Here is a 25,349-nt window from a genome sequence, read left to right as displayed (position 1 = left end):
AAAAAGAAAAAGGATTCTGGAATATACTGTCAAACTACTAATTTCCAAAGATACTGAAAAAATGAGGAAAATCCTGGTTATTGAACAGAGTGAACAAAGCAGTATCTCAGTAAAACTGTTAATTTGCAAGTATCTGCATAAAAATTGTAAATAAAATATAGTATGCAAACGGAAAAAAGGCTTGACTTCAGCAAGACTGAATGATGGGCAGCTCCAGCCAAACCTATAAAGTTGACAGGCTTAGAAACTACAAACAGAACATTAACCCGTTTCGGCATACAACAGCTTCACAACTGTGCATTTCTCACTCTTTTAAAAAGGCAAATTGAGCAAATTGAATGTGTTCACCTGTAATATTTCCAAACAGAGATAAGAAACACACCATAAACCCTGCTTTTGCCAAGAATCGAATGTTTGCTAGTAATGCTTCTAATCATTTCTGTCCTCAGCAGCAATGGAAAGGTACTACTAATATCAAACAACCTGGGGATTTACAAAACCCCTTAAAATAAATACAAGTTCTAAGCTTTACATATTTCTCCCATCTTTGCCTTTTTACCCTATTGGGGGGCGGGGGGGAGGTCAAATATCACTGTTCCTAAACACAGCAGCAAAGAGGCAGGACTGCATGGAGTCACTGCGCTACATCCACAGAAATCAACTGTTGAGCTGGTGCTGTCACGAAGGTCCCTTGCCCTTCAGTTCAGCATTAGAACAAGATCACACTGGAAAACTCCCCAGATTACTTGTTTACTTTAAGCAAACAGCAGTTAACACTTACAATATTCAAAGTAATCCGTAAAGTGCAGGAAGTTCTCAATTCTAGAGTGAGAATTGCTTTCATACTGTGAAATAACTCTGAGAATAACATGATCCTCTAAACAAGGACAAAGCTTGTACTATTTGCATACATACTGTACTTTAAGAGCATGCATATGCTGAGCTTTCATTAATTGAAACATGCTTAAAGTAGGTAAGCATCTCCTTCCTTAGGAGCAACGGAGCTTATACTTCCAATGTGGATGCATTTTATTATATTATATTATATCACACCTTTTTTTAAAAAAAATATTTAGGTTCAGAATTTATTTCTCAGGGAAGTGAAAAGCTCTTACCTCTCCACAGCGCTGTTTTGCCAGTTCAGCTAGTCTGGACTTCAATTCATTTATTTTCTCATTTGACAACCCTTTTGAATTTTTCAGTTGTATTTCAGGGACACTGGGGGACAGTAACAAACATAAACCAAGCCCTCATTAGAAAAAAAATGAGTGTGAAAAGCAGACACAGAATACTGATAAAAATGGTGGGTGAGGGAAAAGGAATGGAATTCACAGCCACTTGGCAATTAGTCAATGCTCAAATTAGCAGTACATGAGTATTCATATATAATATAGAATAAAGCCAGAAATACTGTTTTACATTCCCTCCCATTAAATTTTCTGGCGCAGATTATCTGCCAGCCACACTTAACAGAACTATCAAAGACACCCCTCAGACTCTCAGAAATCAGCTCTTAATCAGTAATTTAGACAACAGTCCTTTAAAAATATTACTAGCATAACATTTAGGTGTTTAAAATTTATTAGCACTATATAGAATACACAAACTTAATGTGTGCAATAAATGAATATCAGATAAATTACAAAGCTGTTAAAAATGTTTATAGTAAAGTAAACAAGTAAAACATTTGTAGTTATACTGCTGAAGGGTTGATCACCTACAGTTCTTTTTACATTCTCTGTGGAGAACTCTTCCAAAACCCAGGAACAGATACAACTAGGGCAGACTTCTTTAAAAAAAAAAAAGGTCATAAGCTGGAAAAGTTTGAAGAGGGTAACAAGATGCAGGTGCACCCAGGCTCACGCCTCTTCAAGCTACAAGCTGGGGCTGCAGTCTTGCACTGACAAGTGCAATAGAGACCATCTCTATTGGTCTCTACTGTACAAGACACCACATCCAATTTTATAGACACCTCTTATAAAACACCACAGACTTATCAAATACGAACAGGCAGAATGCAAGAATAAGTGTGGTGAACAAAGCTACGTTTTTTCAACTTACACTTTACTATGGAAAACAGACAAAAACATTTAGAGAAAAAAAAAGTTATATGTTAACGTTCACTCACGTGTCGGGGTAAGTATGGGGACATTTGACCCACAGATCAACTTTGGCATATACTTCATTATCTCCAGTCAATCCCTGAGGACGCAGAACTAAATTAATTTCAGGAGGCTGTCGTACCTAAAATGGAAAACAATCCTTTTTAAAAGGAGTTTTTGGTTTTGTTTTAATGAAAGCACACAACACTCGCAACATGTATTAGAGCAGAATTCTGGTTAGACCCTCCAAACCATGAAAAAAAATACACTGCTGTACTGACATTGCTCAATGAGAGCGGACTGGTTCACTGATTATTACAGTTTACCCTGTATATTTTTAGAACTTCTGCAGATAACTGTAGTTAGAGTTATTAGAAAGACAATTCAGACTGAGCAAAAAGGAGATTTTGAAATAAAACCCTTGCATTCTGCTTCCTGTAAGCTAGCAGTAGGGAAAAAATTAATGTAACACAGGTTATTATGTTTGTTTTGGATCACTAACACCAGTCAATAGGTTATTTTCTGACACAGCAACAGACATATATACATACACCTTGTGTGGTCAAACAAATGGATGGTAATTTTTTTGGCATTTTTTAGCATAAGTATTGCCCTCCCCCCCGACCATCCTATTCAAACTGCCTAGTAAAAATCAGAATATGGTAGAACATGCCCATATAAACACTCAAACTTTTTATTTTCAATTAAAAATATTTAAATAATACCCAAACCCAACCCAGACCGTAGTAACAATGCAAACAGGTAGGGAAATAAGACCACATGGACTAACAAATACAGAAACAGGTTAAAGGATGCTCACTATCCCCTCTATTTTCCCTTTGCATTTCCAATAGGGAAAAGAACAGTTTAAGAGGATGTCAGGCATGAATTTTACAGGAAGTGAGATCTGCAACACTTCAAAAAAACCAAGCAAATTACTGTGTTTGCACCAAATTCAATGCAAAAAATCCAACCCAAACAAAAAAAAAAAAAACCCTCCCACAAAAACCTCAAAAATCACCACCACCAAAACAGCAGCATGGACTACAACATTTCGTAGAAACTGAACATAAACAGCAATGACAGAAACAGCAAAGTTGGGGAACTGAGAAGAGCAACCAGTACCTCCAGGTACAGGAAAACAGTGCCACAGATGCAGCTGCAAAAAAATTCTCAATTAGACATTGTGGACACAAAAGAGAAGCAAAAAAAAAAAAAAAAAAAAGCAGGTACTAGACCTGAGCATTAGCTAAACGTAATAATTAAAAAAAAAAAAGCCAAACTAACAAAAATACCACAACAACAAAACCCACAAGCCAACCAGCAAATAGCCTATAAAAATACATTCTCATGCAAACCACCACAGTTTGATTAAAACAAGGAATATAAACGTGCAAAGATTAGCAACATGTATGCTGACGAGATCAATTAGCTACGCAGGTATGTGAGTAGTTGCTTAAGGGATTAACTACGAGTCAATTAAAAAAAAAAAAACCAAAAACCAAACCAACAAACCATAGCCCTGGCAATTAATTAAACCGCAAGCTACACGCATGGCATTAATTACAGGGCGAAGGCGTGGATATGGAGGACCAGCTGCGAAGGCGGTGAGCTACCCGGCCGCCTGCCGCCACAGGCGTATAGCAGGGGCATGATGCGCCAGGTGAGCCAGGGAAGGACCCGACGTCAGCGAGGAAGCACGAACCCCGTCCCGCCCGCAGCCAGCGCCCGGGACCCGCTTTGCCTCCTGCTGCTCCCCGTTCGCCCAGGAGGAAGAAGAACGGGTGGCTCTACCCTCTCTAGCGACTAACGGGTGCGGGAAGCGTTAAAAGGGGGAAGGGACGAGGGCTCCGCGCCGCCCCGCACTCGGAGGGCCCAGGCGAGGGGCTGCCCCGCATCCCGACCAGGCCCCTGCGGCCTCCGCGACGCCCGCGCTCCGGCCGACCCCACGCAGGCAGCAGGCTGTCTGCGGGAGCCTCGCCGCCTACCTTCCAGGCCTGGTTCTGCCGCAGATCCTGGAAGTCCTGCCCGTAAATAGACTCCAGCACCTGGAGCTCGTTCTCCTGCCGTAGCTGGTAGCTCTCCGGAGGCTCCGCGGCTGCCTCCGTCGGCAGCTGCTGCGGGCCGCTGGCCCGGGCCATGTCAGCTCCCCCCGTGGGGGCGGGCGGCAGCCATCGCGGGCGGCCCTACGGTGCCGCCACTCTGGAACTGGCGCCGGCCCAGCAGCGGACGCGCTCCGCAGCGCCCCAGCACCGCCTCCGCGGCGGGAGGAGGAGCCGGGGTCGCCAGTCCTAACTTCGTGTCTTGTGGTGAGTGCGATAGCGGCGGCTCCGGGAGAGCCAGGGTCGAGGCCCGCGGCTCTCGCAATAACCGTGGTGTGCCGGAATACCGTGGACTGGCGGCGGCCTCGGCACCGCGTTAGTCCCGGGCCGTGGGCCCCATGGCTCTTGGCGCCCTTTCCAGGGCTTGCCATCCTGTGAGAGCCCGCAGTGTGTTGCCCACCACAGCCATCGCACCCCGCTCAACCCCTGTGACCACTCGTGGCCATACCTGCCTCATCCCAAACACCCCCGACATCAGCTGCTGGGCTCAGAGTACCAGTGCCTCACAGAGTCCTGGAACATCTTGTGTAGGAAGGGACCCACAAGGGTCATCAAGGCCAACCCCCTGCTCCTCACAGGACTACATAAAACTCAACTGTGAGACTAAGCATTATCCGTGTGCTCTTGAACTCAACCAGGCTTGGGGCTGTGACCACTGCCCTGAAGACCCTGTGCCAGGGACCAACCATCCTCTTGGTGAAGAACTTTTTCCTCATGTCCAATCTGAGATATGCCTCCTCCACGTGTGTCTGCAAATACAGAGGGATGCACCAAATATCAGTAGTTCAGATTCTTTTTACAGACCTTGAGAAATATTTCTGAAGGGGGGGACCGCCACCCACCCCCACCTCCCCCCCCCCCAATTCGGAATGGTTTTTGTGTAGAGCTGGGCCAGGATACAAATCTATGTGGAAACTTAAAAAAAGGGAAAGAGTTTCCACTGAGGTGTGCTTTGACAAGTACTAGGAGGTGGAGCGTGAGCAGGCTTCCTTCCTGGCTGTATTTAAACCACTGGTGCAGTTGAGTGTCCTCACTTATCTGTATAAATAGTCTCTCTGTGGTAAAGAATAGAAAGAAAAATTTCTAGGCCACAGATTGATCTTCTCTCCCACACAAAGGCACAGCAAGAATGGCTGGTTTGAAGATACCACACAATAAGTAATTAAGAAACTTAAGAAAAATTTTCTTTAACAGAAATGATGGGGTTATACTTTCCAAGCACTTTGTGTGGGGCACATGGGTTACCTTGTGTGCACACGAGAGGGGCAGGTAATGGTAGGCATTGGTAAAGCTGCCTGACTGACTTGGCAAAGTTTTATCCAGTTGGGATGAAATCTTCTGGACCAGATGTCTACCTCAGGTGGTTTTTTTTTCTCTTATTTGGGAAAGATTCATTGTTTCTGAGAAGAAAGCCAGAGGAATATATCATCATAATACAAGCATTCAGAGAATGTATTTTTAAGTCTTGTGCTGCAGCAGAGGTGTGAAAATTTGATGGGCAAGGGGGAAGAGCAAACCTTTTCCAGTGCTGTGGCTTTGCTAGCTAGCCTTGTGAAAACCTCCATAAAGTAAACCATGTTATTTTTTGGTGGGGTGGGGGTGCAAAAAGCATTAACATGCTCCATACAGACTTACTTCAGTACAGTGAACATCACTGAAGAGTCCACCTGCCTAGAACATGTGCCAGACTGCATCTGCACACAGAAGTTTCCCTTTTGAAATTTAAGGTGAAATTTAAAACACAGCCCACATTAAAATTTCATTCTAGCCATTAAAATTTAATGATGTGGGATGTGAAAGTGTTAGAGAGTAACTTAGAAATTTAGAATGGTCTGGTTACTTTGTGCAAGATGGATCTCTTGTATACATATATCTATCAAGTTGGAAAGCTGAGGCTGCAATCAGAAAGGCATGCAGTTAGCATTCATTGAGTAGGGACATCCTGGAACCATTAGGCCTCAAAGAGGCAGCAATGCTTACAAACTATGGGCTGGATGTATTCTAGTGTTTGGACCTGGAGGACAGACCTTTACAGGGTCCTGAGCTGTTCACTTGTGGAAGCAGCTTTGTTGCAGAAGAACGGAAGGCTGCATATGCTGTTGTTATCTTAAAAGAAGAAATAAAGGCAAAACCATTGCCAGCAAATACATCTGCTGAGAAGGCTGAATTAATTGCTTTAACTCAAGTCCCGGAATTATCTGAAGGAAAGCAGGCTAATATTTATACTCATTCAAAATATGCTTTTGGAGTAATACATGCTCATGGTGCTATTTGTAAAGAGAAAGAATTATTATCTACACAAGGAAACCCCTATAAAACACAGCAAAGAGATCATGAAATTACTTGAGGCAGTTAATAACCCTGGGGAAGCAGCAGTAATACATGGCAAAGCATGTTACTCTGGACAAACTGACGTAATTAAAGGAAATGGAAAAGCAGATGAGGCTGTAAGATGAATTGCTCTATTTGCAACAGTGGCAACCTTAGTTCCAGAAAGAATCTTAAATGGTGCCCCTAAATATACAGGAAAATTAAACAGGTTGGCTGAATTATTAAAGTGCATAAAGTCTGCGGAAGGTTGGTGGGTAACTCCAATTGCACAATGTGTTGTGACTCTGCAGATGAAGGAGGAACTAATGGAGCTAACATGTAAGAGCACACGTATGGGAACTGAAGCTCCAATTTAAACAGTGAAGAGATGTACTGTAGGCTTTACTATGGTGCCAATTGCTAAGAGTGTTACCAAATTATGTGAGATTTGTGACAGAAATAACCCTAAGATCCAAAGGAGACCCCCTCTCCTGGAGAGGTCGTGAGGTTTTGCACCCAGGAAATATTGATAAATTGACTTTTCTGAATTACATAACTGTAATGGATGTAAGTATTTGTTAGTACTTTTTTTCATGATGGCCTGAAGCTTTCTCATGTTGCACCAGTAAGGCAGCAGAAGTGGCAAAATTTTATTAAATGAAATTACACCAAGATTTGGGGTTCCACGGTGGTTTTCTTCAGATCAAGGACCTCATTTTAATGCAGAAATAGTTCAAGAAGTGTCAACATTTTTACAAATTGAGTAGGATTTACATACTCCATGGAGACCACAGTCCAATGGAGAAGTGGAAAGGATGAACCATATTACAAAAGAGGCAGACTGGAAAATTATATTAGGAAATCCAGATGAAATGAAGTTTTACCTCTAGTGTTAAGAATGACAGTAACTCCTAGAGAATTAATTAATCCATTTGAAATTTTGTATGCAAAGACCTGACAGTGTATTTAACTGGGAAAGAAATCCAGAGTGGTTATCTTGTGTCTATGGCAGGAGTCCTTGCTTCTCTGCAGAGGTATGTCCAGCTGAGAAGGCTGTGCCTGTGCCTGGGAGGTGGAAGGGACCACTGGGGCTGGCGAAAATGGCTACTGGGATGCTGGGAGACCAAAAGGAGGAGGAAACCAATGCAGGAGCCTTAGGAAACAAAAGATGAGAAGAAAGCCTCATCTAGCCTGGGGAAAGTGAAAAAACCTTTGGACAAGGTGAAGGAGTTGGGTGTAGAGGTGGGAGGAGAGGGTAGATTTGTCATCCCTGGAGAAGCCTGGCTGCGCAGAGGGTGCACTCATAGGTGGCTGTGCTTCAGGGGCACTTCCAGATTCACTGGCCAATGGCTCAAAAGTATTTTCTGGCTTGATTTTTAACTTGCTGTCTCCCTAAAGTCTTCAAGTTAAAGGCAAGCATGCACCTGCTGTATGGATGCATGCCTTCGGTGCAATTAAACCCCCAGCTTCTCACACCTGTAAAGGATATAGAGGACCTTCCCCATCAAATTAAGCACGAAAAAAAGTCTATTTTAACAAATAATATGTATAGATACAAGTTAGCATTGTATCTTGAAATCCTGTCCTCAAGAGTAACGGGACTCTTAAAATAGCAGCTTACAGACGGCGCTCGGGCGCTGCGAGCTCCGAGCCGCTCTATCCGCCCGTTGCGGCCTCCCGCCCGCCCCTCCGCTGCCGAGCAAAATGGCGGACGCGCAGGCCCCGTTGAGCGCCGCGGCCACGTGATGGCGGCGTCTCCACCCCGCGGGAATGCGGCGGAGGCGGGAGCTCGGCGGCCCGTCCCGTCCCGTCCCGCCCCGCCGGGCCAGCGCCTCCCGCGGGCGGCGGGGCTTGGCGGCTGTCCGCAGTGTGGAGTGGCGGGGCTGCGGGGAGAGGTAGCGCGGCTCGGCGCCTGGGCCGGGATGTTTGCGCACGTAGGAGCAGGGGTGTCACCGCCAGCCGCGCTCCGTGCGGGGCGCGCTCGGAGGGGGCCACGCAGGATCATACGGAGGGGTTTTGGTTCGTTGGAGGCTCGAGTGCCCCCCGCCTTGGGATTCAAAGCCGAATTAATTTTCCCTGAGAAATAGCTGGAAGCCATTGAGCGGTCTGCCGCTTCTTTGGATGCTGTGTGAGGGTCTTCCTGGCGTCCAGTATCCAGCAGAGCGAGGAGGGATGCAGGACGGAGCCTTGCCTCAGCACGGGAGGAGCGGGCAGAAGGAGAGAGGACGGTGCTAGATGTGCTCTAGGGAAAGAGATGGCTTTCTGCCCTCGAGGTTGTGGGAAAAGCTAACGCCGCGTCTGACAGTGGAGCGCGGGGACAGAGCTTGTGGTGTGTGAACTTTTCCAAGCCAGTTTTAATGTATAGTTAAGCCCTCACGTGTGCGAGCGTGTGTGCAGCTAGTGTGAGGTGACGGTCTGGTGGGGGTAGGAGGACGAGCAGCAGTGTGGACTGTAATTCCCTCATCCACGTTTGTTGCGGTAAAACATGCTGAGGAAACGCTGTGGCACTGTGAAGCAAGAGATACGGGACAGCTAATTGTAAGCAGGAACCTGCTTTATTTTCTGCTCTTCTTTACTGGCTCTCATGATTTACAAGGTGAAAGCGTGAAAAGGCAACTCTGCTTTCCAGGACACAGAGATGTGAAGATGCCTCTGAGTGTCAGAAACAAGGCTTTATGCTCAGAAGAGCTTCTCTGTCTGTGGGCTTTATTCAGTCACTAAAGATCAGTAACCTGTAGTTATTGGGTGCTGGTAAGGAAGGTAAGAACTTCACCATGGGGTATGGCAGAAGCTGGATCTCCAGGAATGAGAGCGAGCAGGTCCCATACCAGGCTGTCACCAGAGCCCTGGAAATGAGGAACAACTCGGCTGGGCAGTTGGTGTGGCAGGGTGGGAACAGCAGCGAGGCTGGCGCTGCGGAGGGTGAGGAGCACGGCGAAGAGCAGACCTACAGGCATTTCACTACCACGGTGCAAATTGTCATCTTCATAGGCTCGTTACTGGGTAAGTCGGTGTTGCTGGAGTTTGTTGTTCAGATTGTTTAATGCTGTGGTCAGGGACTGCAGACCAAGTGGTAACTAGCATCCTTGCCTGCCTTAGTGACTCTTCTTTTTGCATTTTAGGTCTTCAGGTGTATGATTTCAAATTCCTTGTGGGGTTTTGGTATGTAAATGCTGTTAACTATAATGCTGTTCATCACAGATGAGGACTGGTACACTATATGTATGTATCACTTAGTAAACTTTTCTATCAGAAATAAGTTGTGTTGATTAAACTCTTATTTTCAGCTGTAATGGATCTGTTCCCTTTACTGTAGAAAAGGGTGTGGGGTATTCTAAGTTTTGCTGAATTTCTGTTGCACGCTGCGGTAATTCTGTATTTCAATCCTACACATTTTAAATTAATCCTTTAGAAGTACTTTATGTTGTAATTATGTGTAACTGTGTGCAATCTTGCCTACTTGTTATCCTTCGTGTGCTTTAGATATGTGGTTATAAAGTAATCCTGTATTACCTATAACTTTACAAGTGTGTGTACATTTATTTACTAGGTGCTTATACTGTGTTTTGTTAGGAAGACATGTCAATTTCTTAAAAACAAAAAAAAGCAAACTAAGCCTTATGGTGAATCAAGTTACCTGTGTTTGAGAGATCAGTAAGATGTATTTTAGTAAAATGTCACTACTGTGTAAGTAATTCAGAGCTGGTTACTGAAAAAATGGCTTTTGATGCAAGGCTTGACTGAGAAAGTTATGGCTTCATCAGGAGAGTTCAGTGGGATTTTACTGATGGTCATTGGCTCTTACTATCAAGGATTTGTTTGTTTTTTTTTTTTTTTCCTGATCTTGAGTAATGCTAAAATCCATTTCTGTGGTCATAGTAATTAATTCTAATACTGATTTCTTCTTGGTAGTATTTAATATCACTTACCTAATTTCTATGAAAATAGTAAGCGTAGTCTCGGAACAGTACTGGGCTCAGTAAGCAGTACTGTTTATTACTGTAAATTGCTGAGTCTTTAGTCTTTTGGCCACAATTATTCCTCTGTCCAGTGGTGCTAATCCTCATAGTTCTTAATTTTTTTTTCTATCCTGCGTGCACAGATAGCATGCGGAAAGGACTCCCTTTCTGCATATGCTGGATAGTACCTGGCACATAATGATGGCCAGTAAATAGTGTCACAAAAATAACAAGATTGGTTGAGAAAAGTCAGAATTTTAGTACTTTATCTTTGGGGTCTTGAGCCTTAAGAGTGTACATTTGGATCATATGTCCAGACTTACTTTAATGAGCATGGATCTTCCAGTTTTATTTGAAGGTTCTCTTATAATTATGCCTTCAGCAGCTAGGATTTTTTAAAAAACAACAAAAAACCAAAAAAAGCCATAGCTATAAATTTTGAGACTACTGTAAGTCATTGTTTGGCACTCCTGCAATTTTCTTTAGAGAGGTGGACTTGCTGGAAAGATTTGGACCTGTTTTAAGGGGTTTATCTGCCAGATTGGCTGGCTGGGCTGATGAAGCTTTCAGGTCAATAACTTCTCCAAAGAGCAAAACAGGAGAGGAAATAATGGTTAGGGGTTTTTTAATATGAAAATGTGGTACTCCAATGACAAATGTTAGCAGCAGCTTTCATGAATTTACAGCAGTGGAAACCAATTTTAACTATTTTTTTGAAACTGCCTTCTTTTCCAGTCTCCCTGCTGCCCCAAAACACTATTTTAAAAACATCTATGACACATGCTGCCGTAACAGCTGAAAACTGGAGAGTCTTTAAAAAAATGTCTTTTCCCATTAACCCTGTGTATGTGCTGCTATTCCCTCTTTACTGAATGGGAAAAAAGCCACAAATAAGCTGAAGCCCCAATCTCCAGAAGGTCTCAGTGTTAGACCATGGGCGGCATTCAGCTCTTTTTTTTCTCCATCAGGTGAGCCCCTCAGTTGAGCTGTAGCAGTTCTTGGGTCTAGTGAGTCTCAGGTTGCTCTTTGCAGGGAGGAAAACTTTCAATGCATATTAGGACTTTCCTAACCCTTTCCCCTAAAGCATGGGATGGGAGGGCAGGATGGTTTGAAGCCTTTCTGGTTTGATTGGGTAACTGGTGCATCCCAGAATGTCAGTGCATGCCCAAGCCACTTTGCTATTCGATAAAACAGCACTTTATACCCCTTTAAAAGGAACAAAAAAATATATCTGCCTCCAGCTTGGAAGGGAACAATTGTGTATTTCTCAATCTTGGTAATGAACACTGGGGTCTGACATAAGCAGCACTTTACAGCATGGAGAGGTCCACATCCTACAAGAGGGAAGAATCACAGTTGGGGTTGTGAATTTAATTTTTCCTGCACAAAAAACCCCCGACAGTCAGTTGTGAGAGATGTACGTTATGTTTAAGTCCCATTCAAGACCTTTATGTGGGTCGTGTGGGGAAACTTGCGAAAGTAGGATAAACTCTGTTAGTTTTCCCTCTGTTGTCAAGGAACAGTGGTCTTGTGAGTGTTTCATGATACCTGTTAAGGGCAAGAAAGAGTTGAACTGTTCTTTATGGTTACTTTACAGTACACACATCCTGTATTTATATATTTTGTGTTGCAATAACAAGGATACTAGATTGTAGGATTTTTGTTTGTCGTTAAAAGGGATTATGTACTTGTCACAAGCTTGTAGAAGCTTGAACCTGGATGTGAGCTCAACATGTATGCCAGAGGATATTCCTTGCAGGATCAACCAGAAGTATAAAGAAGAGGCTAGGAGATTTTTTCCTATGGTTTTTTGTCCTAATTTGTAGGAAGTTTCCATTGTTAAAAATGTATGATTTTGTAAAGAATCCAATTATTCCATATTTGGAATGGACAAAACATTTTTTAGTCTAAAAAATCAATTATAATTTAGGGCAGTTAGAGATGTGAGTTCTTCATATAACTTGTTTATGAGTTACTGAGTTAATGAAAGTACAGTGTGCTTAAACACAACAGCTTTAAATAGCTGTTTGTGTGACTTTAAGTCTGTTTGCACAAATTTCCTACTGTTGTTCTTCCCCTGCTTGCATGGAAGTTCTTGTTTAGCAGACTACCTGTGATTTTAATATTCAAGGACTGAGCAATAAAGTGGTGTAGATCTGCATCTCTGTGATTTGAACCCAGCCAGTGTTACCTATTATGCAGTCCCTTGGCTGTAGAATTGCCATGAGGTTTCAGCATGAGACGAGGTGTTGGGGGGAGAAATGTGGTTGGTTTAGTTATCCTGGCCAGCACCTTGGTTTGCCTTGGTGAAGCAAAGATTTCCAAGCCATGTCTGTCTGTGAAGCTTAGCTGAGCATGTGAACTGGGGACTTCATCTGGGGAGTTTTAAACGCTTTGCACATGTTGATGAACTTACCAAATGCACAAGGCTGAGGTACCAAGGAAGTATGAGACTTGAAAGCCTTGTGAATGCTGTCTGCCTCTGCAACTCCATGGGTGGTAATGGCACTTCTCATAGTAATGCTATTTCCTCGCTTGTGAGCTATCAACTCCAGGCAGGGCTAGAACAAAACAGTGACAAAGCTTGCCACCAGTGTTTCTCATTCCACAGTTTGAATTGTAGTGGAACATATTGCAGAAAAAAAATACAAGCATGCTGAGCATCAGCAGAAGAACTAGGAAAAGATCCATGGCTCTCTTTACCGCTTTCCTTTTCTGATGCACATGTGTGCTTGGTACTCCCTGAAATGAAGAGAGTGAGTGGGTGCCTCAGGAGCTCTGGAATGACAAGTGCATGTGTAGAGATGTGTTTTTGGTGTGGGATCAGGTGAGTTGCTCTCAGTAGCCTGTTTAGGCCACAACTGTGCAGGTATGGTTTGATTAAATCTGTTGTTTCTGAGAAGTTACAGTAGGAAAATAACAGCTAAAATAGTTGTGCTGCTTCTGTCAACTCCGTCATATGAATGACGCTTTTTTTTGACCTCTCAATTGCCCCTAATTCGCTTAGCAAAAGCAAAGCTAGTGTGTTGAGTTTCTGTGGATGTGAATTTCTGCACCTTTCATTACCTTAAATTTGAGGGAAAGTGAAAGGCAGCAATGGGAAGGACTGCCTGATTTTACTGGCCAGTGGAATGATGCAGGCGGCAGCAGTGTGACATGAGAAGCAACACATGCTGTCAGTACTGATTCCCTCTGGCTGACTTAATCCCATGTGGTAAAAGGTGTCAAGTGACTCAAGGTTAGCATGTCCTAACTTGTTTTGAAGGGATGTAGAAGTCGTCAATGGAGGAATGAGAATGGTAGGGATTTGCTTTGAGATGGATTGCTTCACTTCCACTAATGCCACATAGATCTATCTGCTCTGCCATCGCCTGTCTATTCTGCTGACTCTCATAATTTTTTACAGCCTTGAAAGAACTGTAGGAGCTGTTTTGTCTACCCTGTGTTTCTTCCACCAGACCCCAAATGGATGTGGCCAAGATGATGACGTCAGGATTACTTGTGGAAGTGAATGATAATTTGCACTCATGGTAATACTGGCTAGGGTCCTTACTGGGCAAATTCATGTGGCTACTATTGAAGGGATGGTGCTGTTCATGTGAAGTTAAGAGGAAGGATAAAATAAAATTTAGGCTGAGAACTACTGCCCTGTCAAAAGTTTTGAAGATGGAGACCATATACTCCTCTTTCCCCCCCCACACACACATTACCCTGTTTATCTGTCTCTGGGTTCTTGTTTCAGTCTTGTCTTCTTGAGCCTGCCCACTTCCCAGTGGTGTTCTGCCACCTATTGCTGTAGTAGCAGTGCCATTGGTGATACAAATTAGTAACAAAAGCACAGCTTTTCATGCTGTTACTAAAGTTCCTCTTTGACCAGGAGTGAAGTCCAGCTTGCAATTTTTTTGCTATGTGTGGATAAAGCTTGTTCTCACTGGGCAAGTTGAGGGACCAGGAAGTTCAGGAGCCTTTCAATGGGAAACTGGATTTTGTTGCCTGCCACTGCAGTGAGGAAAAGACTGTGAATTGACTGAGCTCAGTGGGCCAGGAAAGTGAGACTCTGCTTGGTTCTCCCATAATGAGTAATAGCCTGTGAGCTACATCTGGTTGTGCAGATGTATCTACACTGGCTTTACAGATAAGAGGACCATAAGGTAAAAGAAATTTCCGTCATTTGAGCAGCATGCTGTGCAACAGCTCTGTAATACTACCCTAGGAAAGAGTTTCTTGGGTTTTGTTTTCCATTCCCCCCTTCTGAGACCTGTGTAAACTGGTTCCTTTCCAGATTTTCTCATTTGTTCTCTCATTGTGACGACCATCTAGTGAGTTGGAGCTCATGCAGTGATTTCACTCTCCTGTTTTTTGGGGCGTATCTCAGGCTGTTTTGGCTTCTAATACACAGAGCGTGTGGTGAGAATTAACTACAGCATGATAGCACTGTAACTAGCACTGCAGTATGGTTCAGTTAATGCCAGGCTGCAAAGGGGGATCACCAGCACTGTTGGTGTTACTCATTGCACTCTCACAGAAGAAATAGAGGCTTCAGATATTTCAGTCTGAGCTCAAAGGGATAGAGCAAAGTTTATAGGTTGTTTTCCATTGGATTAAAAAATTCAGATTTGTAACCTGAAATGTATAGTATTTTTTTAATTAAGGTATTTTATTCCCTCCACCTCATCCTCCAGAGTGAAAACGCCAAAAAGCTGTAGTATATTCTTGGCTGCTATGAAAAAATGAATTAACAGTTTATGAAAATAGGGTATTTGAACATGGTAACTGTGAAAAAAATACCTATTTTATTTGGAAGAATGTGGAGTTACTGCTTTTACTCTAGTGACTGTCAGTACTTTGAAAAAGCTTACAAGTAGACAATGACTTTTCAGTATGTGACAACTGATGAATGTCAAATCAATGATTTTTTTTTTTTTTAAGGTTTGGGATGACATAGGCTTCCTTTTCTAAGTGAGTAAAATTTTTAGTAGCTTTTTATCAAAGAAGACTGAATATAAGAATAGAACATATCGCTCTACAGAGGATATTTTTCTCTTGCTATTAGAGGTAATCAGTCTGCAAAGATTATTACTTTGGCACAACAACTGAACCTTTGACAGAAGGAAGAGAGAGTATTACTTCTGAGCTTTGGTGGGGAGAGGTTGCTGGAGGTGCCTGCAGCTGCTTTTACTTGAGTGCAAACAATGAGAGTGGATCCAGGAAATGAAGAGGAGGGTCTCCAAAGAGCACTTGAAGCCAGCATGTACATGAGCTTACCTTGAAAGGGACATAACATTGATGGGTGAAATACAATGGTAATAGGACCTTGTATTACTCTCTGACAGGGAAGGAAGGCCAGGGACAACAGTTTTGAGTGAGGTAAGGATATGGGCCGTGTCATTCAACATAGATTTTTCCACAGTTCACTTATTTCCATACAAATTTCCATACTGCTATAGCTGCAGTTAAATGGGTTATGCTTCTACTCACTGTAGCAAGGGTGTAGGTGAGTGTTTGTGTCATGTTATGCTTTGTTAAGGTTATAGCCCAGTTTGTAGTTTTTATTGTTTTCTTATTTCCCATGTCTGAGAGTCTGCATGTGCTTCTGAGGTTATTTGAGTGTTCACAATTTTTATGCTAGCCAGGTAGATAAAACCACATTAACTTCTTCAGAATAGCTTTGTGTCAGACATTTAGGAAAAAGCCCACACATCAGACAAGTGATGAAAATTGAGAGCTGTCCTCTGTGCCAGGGGCTGCTCCCCAGAGTGAAATAGTGTCTTGCTTTCTGTGCATTTTTCACTAACTGTATCCCAAATAATCCCACACCCAAAAAACTTTCCCAGACCTTGTAGAGCAATGCCTTAATTGGGATTTTTACAGAAAGAAATGCCACTGGTCAAGTTGAGGATACTCTGACACAGTTTGAACTCTAATCTAGTGGATACAACACTTCTAGGGAAGCTGTGGGTTAGCTTGGTTACCTCCTGGTTTCTAACCATGCTGTGATGATACCCAGGGGAGGTATTCTTTGAAAGAAAACCACAGACTTCAAAATGTACCAGATTTCTAAGTGAAAAGTGAACCCCCCTGCTGCCTTCCCAGTGTCCTGCAGAACAAGAGGAGGGCGGGCTTCAGGCTTGGCACTTTTGCTGAGGATTTTCTGTGAGCTGTTTGGCTTCAGCCTATCTGTGCCCTTGAAACTGATTTCCAATTCCCTGTCTTGATGTCTGTGCACAGGGATGTAAAATGGTATTGTTACACCACCTAACTAATAAGGGAATAGATGCCTTCTGGGATACAATCCTACCTTAACTGGCAGTGTAGGTAATGTATTTGTAAAGGCAAGTGTATAGTACCAGAAGACATGTATCTTGGCATGGCTACCAGTGAGGTTTGCCACAAGCATCTTCTGTAAAGAATGAAAAAGGGAATCGTGCAGTAAAAAATACTGTAGGTACATGATCAAAGGTTAGACTGAGAAAATTTTAAAAGAACGAGGGGCACGTCTGCAATAGCTCCAGGTAAAGTTTGTAGCCCTGCTCCCCAAAAAGGGTAGAACCAACTGAGGGAAAAAACTACAAGTTGCATCAGAGGTTTGGGGATGGGCAGGATGATGTTTTGTTTCTTCTAAACCAGGTACTATGCATAGATTAACTTTGTTGCTGATTAGCTGGAATAGTTAAGTTTGGCAGGGCAAAAAGTGACTGAAAATCAAGTAATAATGTTATGAGTAGTGATATTTGTGTGTAGTAATAATTGCATAGTAATAACATGTTGGAGCATCAGAACATTACGGTAGTGATTTTCCCCTGCATTTGTGCTTGGGTGGTTCCAAGCCCCAGGAATACGGGACCTGCAGCAGTAAGCCCAGTTCAGGGTGCGTCTTTGATAAAGTCTGTCTGGAATAGGTATCATGCTTTTGCTTTTTACGTGTTTTTCAGGTAAACTACTAAGCAGTTCTCTTCAGAAGAAAAACTGAGTTTGGGGAGTGGGTGAAGAGGGGTTGTGAGAGCCTCTGCGGTCCCTGTTGCCATGGAGATCTTTCTTCTTCCTCTGCTTCAGCAGAGCTGCCTTGTCTGGCTTTGGCTGAGGGGCTGCGCAGGTAGTGCCGCTGTGCTATGGAGGACAGGCAGTGGGAGAAGAATGGTTTAGCCAGTCTGGAAGTGCCTGAGGTGCTCTGATTTGTACCTGAAGTGCAAGCGCCTGATACTCTGGGAATACTGTGTGCTAGAGTATTCCTCAGACGTCCTGGGGTGGTTAGCTGATGCCTTTAAACATGGTGTGTGTTGAGGATGTTAAACTGATCCCTATTTAGGCTGAGACTGATTGAGGCAAGTTTTTCTTACCGTCTGTAGTCCCCATGCAAACGCTTTAATGACAGCTATAAACCAGACCTGTTTAACTAAGTGACGGGCTGTCCTGTTTTGCTTTTCATTGTAAATTACATTTGCTCGTGTGCCAGCTGTTGCATATAGCACTGACTGTTTTGAACTTTGGGGACAGTTTAGATACATCAAGGTTTTGTATGGGATACAATTAAGTATAAAAATTGGGTAGTAAGTTAGTGTTTCAGTCATGAATGAACCCAAGTGCTTAGGAAGAATTTTCAGTGGTGCTAGTTCTGTTACTGATCTCACTTATTGGCTTGCTAATGAACAGGCATCATGAGCACTTTACTGAGGTTTTTATTCTCTTCTGTTCATATTCAGTAGTTAATTTCTTACTTGTGTGGTGGTGGAAAAAGTAACTTTGCCACTTACTTGGAACATTTTTTGAGATCCAGGAAACTATACTTCTCTCCCACTCAGAAAAGATGCTAGTAAGTGTTCAGCAGCTGCTGGATTCCATAGGCTGATAAAGGTGAGCTTGCTACAGCTCTGTGTCCTCAGGTCCAGCCACAGCAGGGCTGAGCACACATTCCCAAGAAGCACATACATAGGTATGTACATAGATGCACAAGCAGCTGCATAGACTGACACAAGAAGAAAATGTATGATATAGAGCATGACACAAATGTATGACACAAAGAGCATCGGTGGCCTCGTTGTCTTCTGTTCTCTGGCTGCTCAGGATAAAAATCCAGTAGTGTAAAATATATAAGCATATGCATATAGGCACATCAATATGGAACCCTCTGTAGTGCCATTACTTGCCTTTTAAGTATTTTATCATACTTGCTGGCTTGATGTTCAGTAGTGATTACACACCAACATATAACCCAACACAGATCCACACTCTGGTCTCTCCAGTTGTTGCCACTCCTCATGTGTGCTCTCATATCCCATGGTCTGAGTCCAGTTACTGAACTTGGACTGCTGTATGCAGACCAACCCATGGAGTAAAGAGCTCCTCACCCATGAGAAGAGTTGGAAATGGAGTTTAATGAGAAGACAGGAATAGACTGTGCTGATCAGGTGCAGGACGTGGCCAGACAAGTGTACTGACCAAATGCCAGTTCACAGACAGCTTTTATCCCCTTTTCCCTCTACTTTCCCATACTTGTTCTTCCTCAAACCACCCTGAACTCTCCCCACCTTTTTCCCCCCTACCATAAACATTCCCTAAGAAATTTTGTAAAATCCCAAAATGCCCATTCCCTGCATCCCAGAATGATTCCCATACCAACTGGGCTAAACGCCCTCAGTTTGAAAGGAGATCTGGAGAGCCTCCCCCACAGACTCATGGATGGGTGTCACCTCTGGCCCATGAGGCTGAGCCTCCCCAGCAACAGTCAGGGGAGGGTCTGAGATGGGGGCTGCTTTCTCTGTGTGGGTTACCACTGTTCACCCACCTGCAGTTGTGCCTTTCTGCTCCTTCATCTTTGTGGAGATGAGCCTGTAACATAAGCTACGAACTGCACTTCCTTTTGATAATGTGAGTATGATGAAGCTCCAATATCATATGGTAGACTGTATGTGTACTACTGGGAATATCAGTGTGCAGTGTTTTCCAGAGAAAAATAAAAGTGGATTTTATACACATCCTGTATATATTTGAGGAAGAACTCCCAAATGATCAAGATAATGATTTGTTTTCATGCTGTGCTTCTTTTTATCCATCTCCTCTCCCTGTCACAGAACTTGTAAATGACTGAATTCTTTTGTGTCCAGTATAGGTGGTAACTGGGGCAACCAGACTCTGGGAAGTCCAGAGTCTTGGGAGTTCTCTGTGTTATGTTTCCTAGACTCACTGTCTCATTATCTAGCAAGGAAGGAGTTTCTAAAACGCTCTTGAGAGTGGGCTGGGTACTGCTAGAAAGTTTGCAAATGGCAGAAAAAAACAGTAAAACAACTATTGTACTGTGCCTGTCTTCATTTCATTGCTGATTAATGCTATCCCTGTAGGAAGTACAGGTTCTTTGCTTTCCAAACAGTACTGTTACATGTCAGCCTTTTTTATTTTTGGTATTTTAAAATTAGATTTAGCAGCTGGAAGCAGGGCCAGAACTGGTGCCTTCTAGTCAGCTTCCACAGAAACACTGCAATAAGGAGAATATCCTGGATTGGAAGGCTGACTGGATACCTAATCACATAACCTGTCATGGTAAGGCATTAGATCAGCCTGGCAATGCAAATGGCAATTATGGTAGTAACAAAAGCAGTAGTGAAGCTGAAGTGGCGGTGGCAGGGGGGGCTCTTATTGTCTTCTTATTTGCTGATGCTCTTTTGCTGTCGTTGGGGATTGCTGGGAGATTGTTGTGGACTGCTGCCTTTTTAACTGCTTTACTAGTTCTGATATTCAACACTGTAATTTACATTCTTCTCCATCATGAAGAGTCTGGCTTACTTCCTGACAAATTCAGTCCTTCCTTCTGTTCTGGCAGTTCTCTTGGGGGAAAAAAGAGCTTGTCATGTTTTTGGGCAGAGAGGCTCTGGTTTTAGTCTGCTTTTTTCTACCGCCTTTGACTTATTCTCTTGTCAGTCAAAGCAACTCCATGCAAAAGGTCAACAATTTTTTCCAGAAGATTGATAAAATATGAAGCGATTTTGCTTCTTGCGTAACCTCTTGTGTCTGTCTCTATGTATCTTGTGTCATTTGGCTTGTGCTCAGATGCCAGCAGGCCTTCCTTTATCTGCATTTCTGATGGCATAACTGGATCATTTCTTTGCAGCTGTTGAGCAAACTCAAGCATACAAGGGGCTAGAATGTATTTGCTACTGTGGTTGCCTGAACTAATTGAAAAAAAGGAAAATATTGAGGTATATGTGCTTTTAGTTGTTTCACTTTATTATCAGTAATTTTAAGGAGTATCTAGAATAGGGAGAGTAGTCTGGTTTGACTCTTCTATTTGTTGTTATAGGCTGCTTATTTTCCATAGCCTTTTTAGAGAAGCATTAGCCACAAGCCCTTTGGGACTGTGTCAGTCTGAATGTAGAGCTCCCTTTGCCCAGATGGGTACTGTCCTTTCCTGAGGCTCGTGTCCCCAGCACAAGAGCTTATGCAGTGGAGGTGAGACTACACTGTCTCACCTGCAGTGTCCCTGTAGGCCTTGTCTGGGACCTCTTTATTTTCTTTAGCTGTTGCAGTTTAGCCTTTCCCACATGAAGAGGATGAGTGGCAGAAACTCCTTGAACTGTACATGTGCATGCACATACACAAACGTGTGTAAACACACGTACCAAACCCCCTGCCTCTGAATAGGGAATCACACTTTGGCCAGTAGCACTATCTGTTCCTGGATCTGGACTGGCACGTTGGGCTTCACATGTTAGTTTTTAAAGAGTGTTATTAGTTCAGCTTGTCTTTTGCTTCAGTGATTAAGATAGCTGTCCTCCTACTGTACTGTACCCCTTTTTAGTAGTAGATGTAGCCTGTTTGAGAGAAAGTGTGGAGTGAGTGTGTGAACATGTGAGCGAGCGTGTGTGGAGAAGCAAACTCATGTATACCTTAGCCAGTGCCGGCTCCCAGGGCACTCTTATATCTTTGCTGCCCCTGCTTGTTACTCTTCCTCTGGTTATTTAGCTTCTGCCTATATTGTTGGGAGTCCACAAAGACCCTGAGATGGCTGCATGTGGCATTCATCTGTTTTTTTCAGGTACATCATGTCTACATCTTGTATAGGTTAACTCTGGGACACTATACATACGTGTACAGTAACGCTGTGTATATGACTACTACTCATCAGTAAATTATAGTAGGATGTTGCCACATATACTGCTCTTTAGCATGTCCATGTTTTTTTTTGAGCACGTTTTAAAAGATACAGTTCTTATCTTGCCCACTTTGCCCAAACATTGATGCGTTAATAGAAAAAGGGAACATTGCAAGGAACATCATGTACGGGTCAGCAGAATTACTATAATACACAAAATGCTGCAGAACTCAATAGTGTATTACAGAATGTTCTTTTAGTTTGCTTATAAAAATTTTTGTCTATTAGCTTTACTTTCATCCAGTACAGTTCTCTAGTGTTCATGCTAGATTTGGCTAAGTTCAGTATTCTATGTTTGCAATTTAAAGAAAAGAAAGAAATTGCCACCACGCTAAATATTTTCTGACTGTAACAAGCCTCTGTGATGGGGCAGCAAAGACATCTTTTGTTTTATCCAGTTTTTAAAACATGGTCAGCAGAATAAAAGAATCTGGTTAAAGGAGATACTAAAACCCCATGCAGTTGGCAAAGGCTAATACTGCATCATGATGTGGTACCAGCCTCTGGAGACACTTTAATTATTTTGAAAATTTAAGAAAACAAAATTGTACTTCAGGTTCCAAAGGAGCTGAAAATCACGGAGCTACTCCTTGGGTCCTGTTTCTCCAGTAATTTGTTATAGTGTAATGTGGACAGATCCGAGTAAGTAGCTGTCTCAGAATACCTTGTATGTGCTGAGGCTAATCCAATGATCAGAGGTGGTTGCTTTGCAACTGGAAAATGCAGGTTACGTGGTCAAAGATGTTTCTATGTGATAGAGTCTAAAACAATTTATGGATGAAAATGTCTAAGAAGGGCAAGTAAATGACTCTGTGCAGTCTTTGTTAGAGCCTCAGGTGGCAAAAATGCTGTTGCATTTCCATATATTCGCAGTTGTTATCAGAGCATGATCAGTAAATAAAGTGTATAAATATATAAATAATGCTCTTTAAAGAAAGTGGTTTTTTTCTTAATTGTTTGCTTTTAAGGAATATAATTTGTCAAATATTTTGGTTTTATTTTAGATATGTACTTGATGTGTTTGGCTTTACTACTGACTTATCCAAGCATGCTAAAAAAGAAACTACTTTTGTTGTGCAGCAAATGAACTTTTTTTATTTAGTCAGCTTTTAAAGATGTGTTTTCTGGGAGAGAGCAAGGCCAGCCTTCCTGTTTTAAAAAACAAACAAGCAAAAAACCAGTATCCATCTTTGTGCACATTTTTGCTTTGCTATGTAATAGATGAGATTACTCAATACATTTCTCTCTCATATCTAAGAGCAAAACTTTTATCAGGTGTCCCTTCTGATTCAGGCAATATACTAGGTAATTTATATGATATCTCTTGTAAGCTGTGTTTACACAAAACTTGCATTCATTTACAAGAACTTGCTTTCAATAATCACTCTTACTCTATGTCAGCAACTTACCTTAAAGTGAAATTAATGTTCAAATGGTCTCTTGCCCCAGGTGAAAGAGTACCAGCTGTAGTGTGCCAGATTGATGCTTGGACTACCATGCTCTGGGGACAAGGAGATTGGCGTAGTGTGTTGAGGTTTTTTGATGCTTGGCCTTATTAAATGACAGGTGCTTTGACCACTTAAGTTTAATCTGGTATCACAGGCATTTCTCTTGAGCCTTGATACTTACTGTTAAATTTCTTTAATTTCCCACACACATGTGATTGCCACCGATGGAAAAAAGTTTCCCCTTCTTTCTCCTGCCTTCTCCAACCTCTTGGTTTGTAACCTTTAGTTTAACAGTAGGGGAAGAACAAGACTTGGTGAATATCAAAGTATGTAATAGCTATTTAAGTATCTGATAAGCATCTCCCAATCATATATGTTCGCAAAGCTTAGCAAGGAGTGATGTGCAGCTCTTACACCTGATGAGGTGTGCTTCATGCAGTGCTGAGTGTCATAAGTGTGTATGGGAAACGGGGCGTTTGAGTGGGTCCTGATGAAAAGTGCTGTTCTTACTAGGGAAGAGCTCAGTGAAAGTCATCATCAGCCTCATCATCTTCAACATCACCGTTTGCTGTACTGGCAGAGACACCAAGGGGAGGACAATTGTCTTGAGACCCCATTGTTTCCCTTTCCTGTCACTGCAAGGCAGTTGTTCCAATTTCTCCTTTTCTCTCACTTTCCCCCCTTTGTTTATTTTAATCTGTAAATTACTGTGAAGTCCACATACGCTATGGACACAGTGAAAAAACCTTTGTGCATATAAGCCAGTGTCAGCATCCTTTGGGCATGGAAAATGAATGGAAACGTGCTCAGACACCGCAGAGTTTTTGAACCTATTTCTGGTCTCTCATTCTAGACAGCAGCCAGGCTGTACCTTTGGAAGGTCTAGAAATCAAATTTTTTACATACTTTTCATTAAAAAAACCCAAACCACACACAGAAAATCCCCCACCCACTTCTATTTTGCTTCAGCCAAGTTATGTTAAAAATAAATTTTGATTTGCAAAATGATTCACTACATTGAAAGAGTCTTAATTAGAAAATCCCTGCTGGCTGTTGAGTGCTTTCAGTTATTCTGATTAATCGGATACTACCACTGTGTGGAATAATTCTGCCACAACTTGGGGAGTCTTTTGAACAATTTGCTGCTGCTCAGGGGTTCCCAAAAGATTGATTATAAACTGAGACCATCACAGGAGCATGCAGTAAAATTAATCATTCTGTGCTTTTTTAACTCTGACAGTTGCAAAGCCTGTAAAGGATCAGAATAAAGACTGAAATCTGACTGTAGATATGGAGGTGAGTTACAGAAAATCACTTCAGTCTATGGAGAAGACAGCAATCAGACTGGAGAGTTTCCTCACATCTCCTTTTTCCTGTAACCTTTTGACTCTGTTTTGTTGCTGAATGTCCTGAGTGCAATCAGAGATGGTTTTTTAAGAACTGTCTTTTGGGCATGGTAACTACTGTGACAGCAGCATGTAATAGCAGTTGCAGATGCTAGCACTGTGTTAGTAGTCAGCAGGGAGTATTTATTAAATTATAGACCTGTACTGCAGCAATACCTACCCAAGTAACACATGCTAGAAGGTGCCATCCACGTATTTCAGTGAAGCAGTGGGGGACCTTGGTTTGATCTTAAGTATAAATGAGAGCTTTTGGTTTGTTATATAACCTTCTTTAGTGTTAGGAAAGCAGCCACAGAGATAGCTATCCCAGCTGGAGTAGAGAGGGAGCTGCTTCGGTCAAAATAAAAAAGGAAGCTCCATACAGGTTAAGAGTAGATGCTGTGTGAGATATTGAGATATTTGCCATCTTTTTAATGTTCGCTCTATTGCAGAGGAGGAAAGTGGCAGCACACAACATTTCACTGGAAAATAAAGTGACATGGGTCTGAGATCCACCCAAGAGGCTGGGCAAGAGGTAGGAGACACCTGTACTGTAGCTGATACCAGGTCAGAGCTTTGACACAGGTGCCAGAGCCATGGGCAGTGGCTGGGGGTCCCAGCTGAGTGTACTTGCACATAATAGTAAGAAACATGATTAATGTTAAAACCTGACACTACGTCTGTGTGAAGGGATGCCTGTAACTTTGCTTTGGCAGTGTTTAATGCCTCCCTGAACACCTTTCTGGCAGATTGAGGATGGCCTGCTTTCTGTCTTTCTTGCCTAATCTTGTCCAGTCTACATCCCCATTTGAAAAGCTAAGAAAAGCGATCGATGTGGTAGCTTGCTGAAAAACAGTAGGGAGGCGGTGGAGTCACCGTCCCTTGGAGTGTTCAAGGAAA

The 25,349-nt window shown here is 42.7% G+C and overlaps 2 protein-coding genes across 2 annotated transcripts in view; one reads left to right on the top strand and one right to left on the bottom strand.

The window, feature by feature from the left end:
* EIF2AK4 (eukaryotic translation initiation factor 2 alpha kinase 4) overlaps positions 1 to 4,311 on the bottom strand; it is a 40,954-nt gene extending 36,643 nt beyond the window's left edge. The window contains exons 1-3 of the mRNA XM_084262923.1: positions 4,091 to 4,311; positions 2,129 to 2,244; positions 1,116 to 1,218 (exon numbers count right to left, since the gene is read on the bottom strand). Coding sequence (XP_084119049.1) covers positions 1,116 to 1,218; positions 2,129 to 2,244; positions 4,091 to 4,243 — 372 coding nt within the window. The 5' untranslated portion in view covers positions 4,244 to 4,311. The remainder of the gene's footprint in view (positions 1 to 1,115; positions 1,219 to 2,128; positions 2,245 to 4,090) is intronic.
* Positions 4,312 to 9,288: 4,977 nt separating this feature from the next.
* The window catches only part of GPR176 (G protein-coupled receptor 176), a gene marked incomplete at its 5' end in the record, with an annotated part of 38,418 nt that continues 22,357 nt past the window's right edge, over positions 9,289 to 25,349 (top strand). Inside the window, one exon of the mRNA XM_084263352.1 lies at positions 9,289 to 9,517. Coding sequence (XP_084119478.1) covers positions 9,289 to 9,517 — 229 coding nt within the window. The remainder of the gene's footprint in view (positions 9,518 to 25,349) is intronic.

Source organism: Gallinula chloropus (genome assembly GCF_964237585.1).
Source record: "Gallinula chloropus genome assembly, chromosome: 4".
NCBI lineage: Eukaryota > Metazoa > Chordata > Aves > Gruiformes > Rallidae > Gallinula > Gallinula chloropus.
This window is presented reverse-complemented; position numbering and strand designations above follow the sequence as displayed.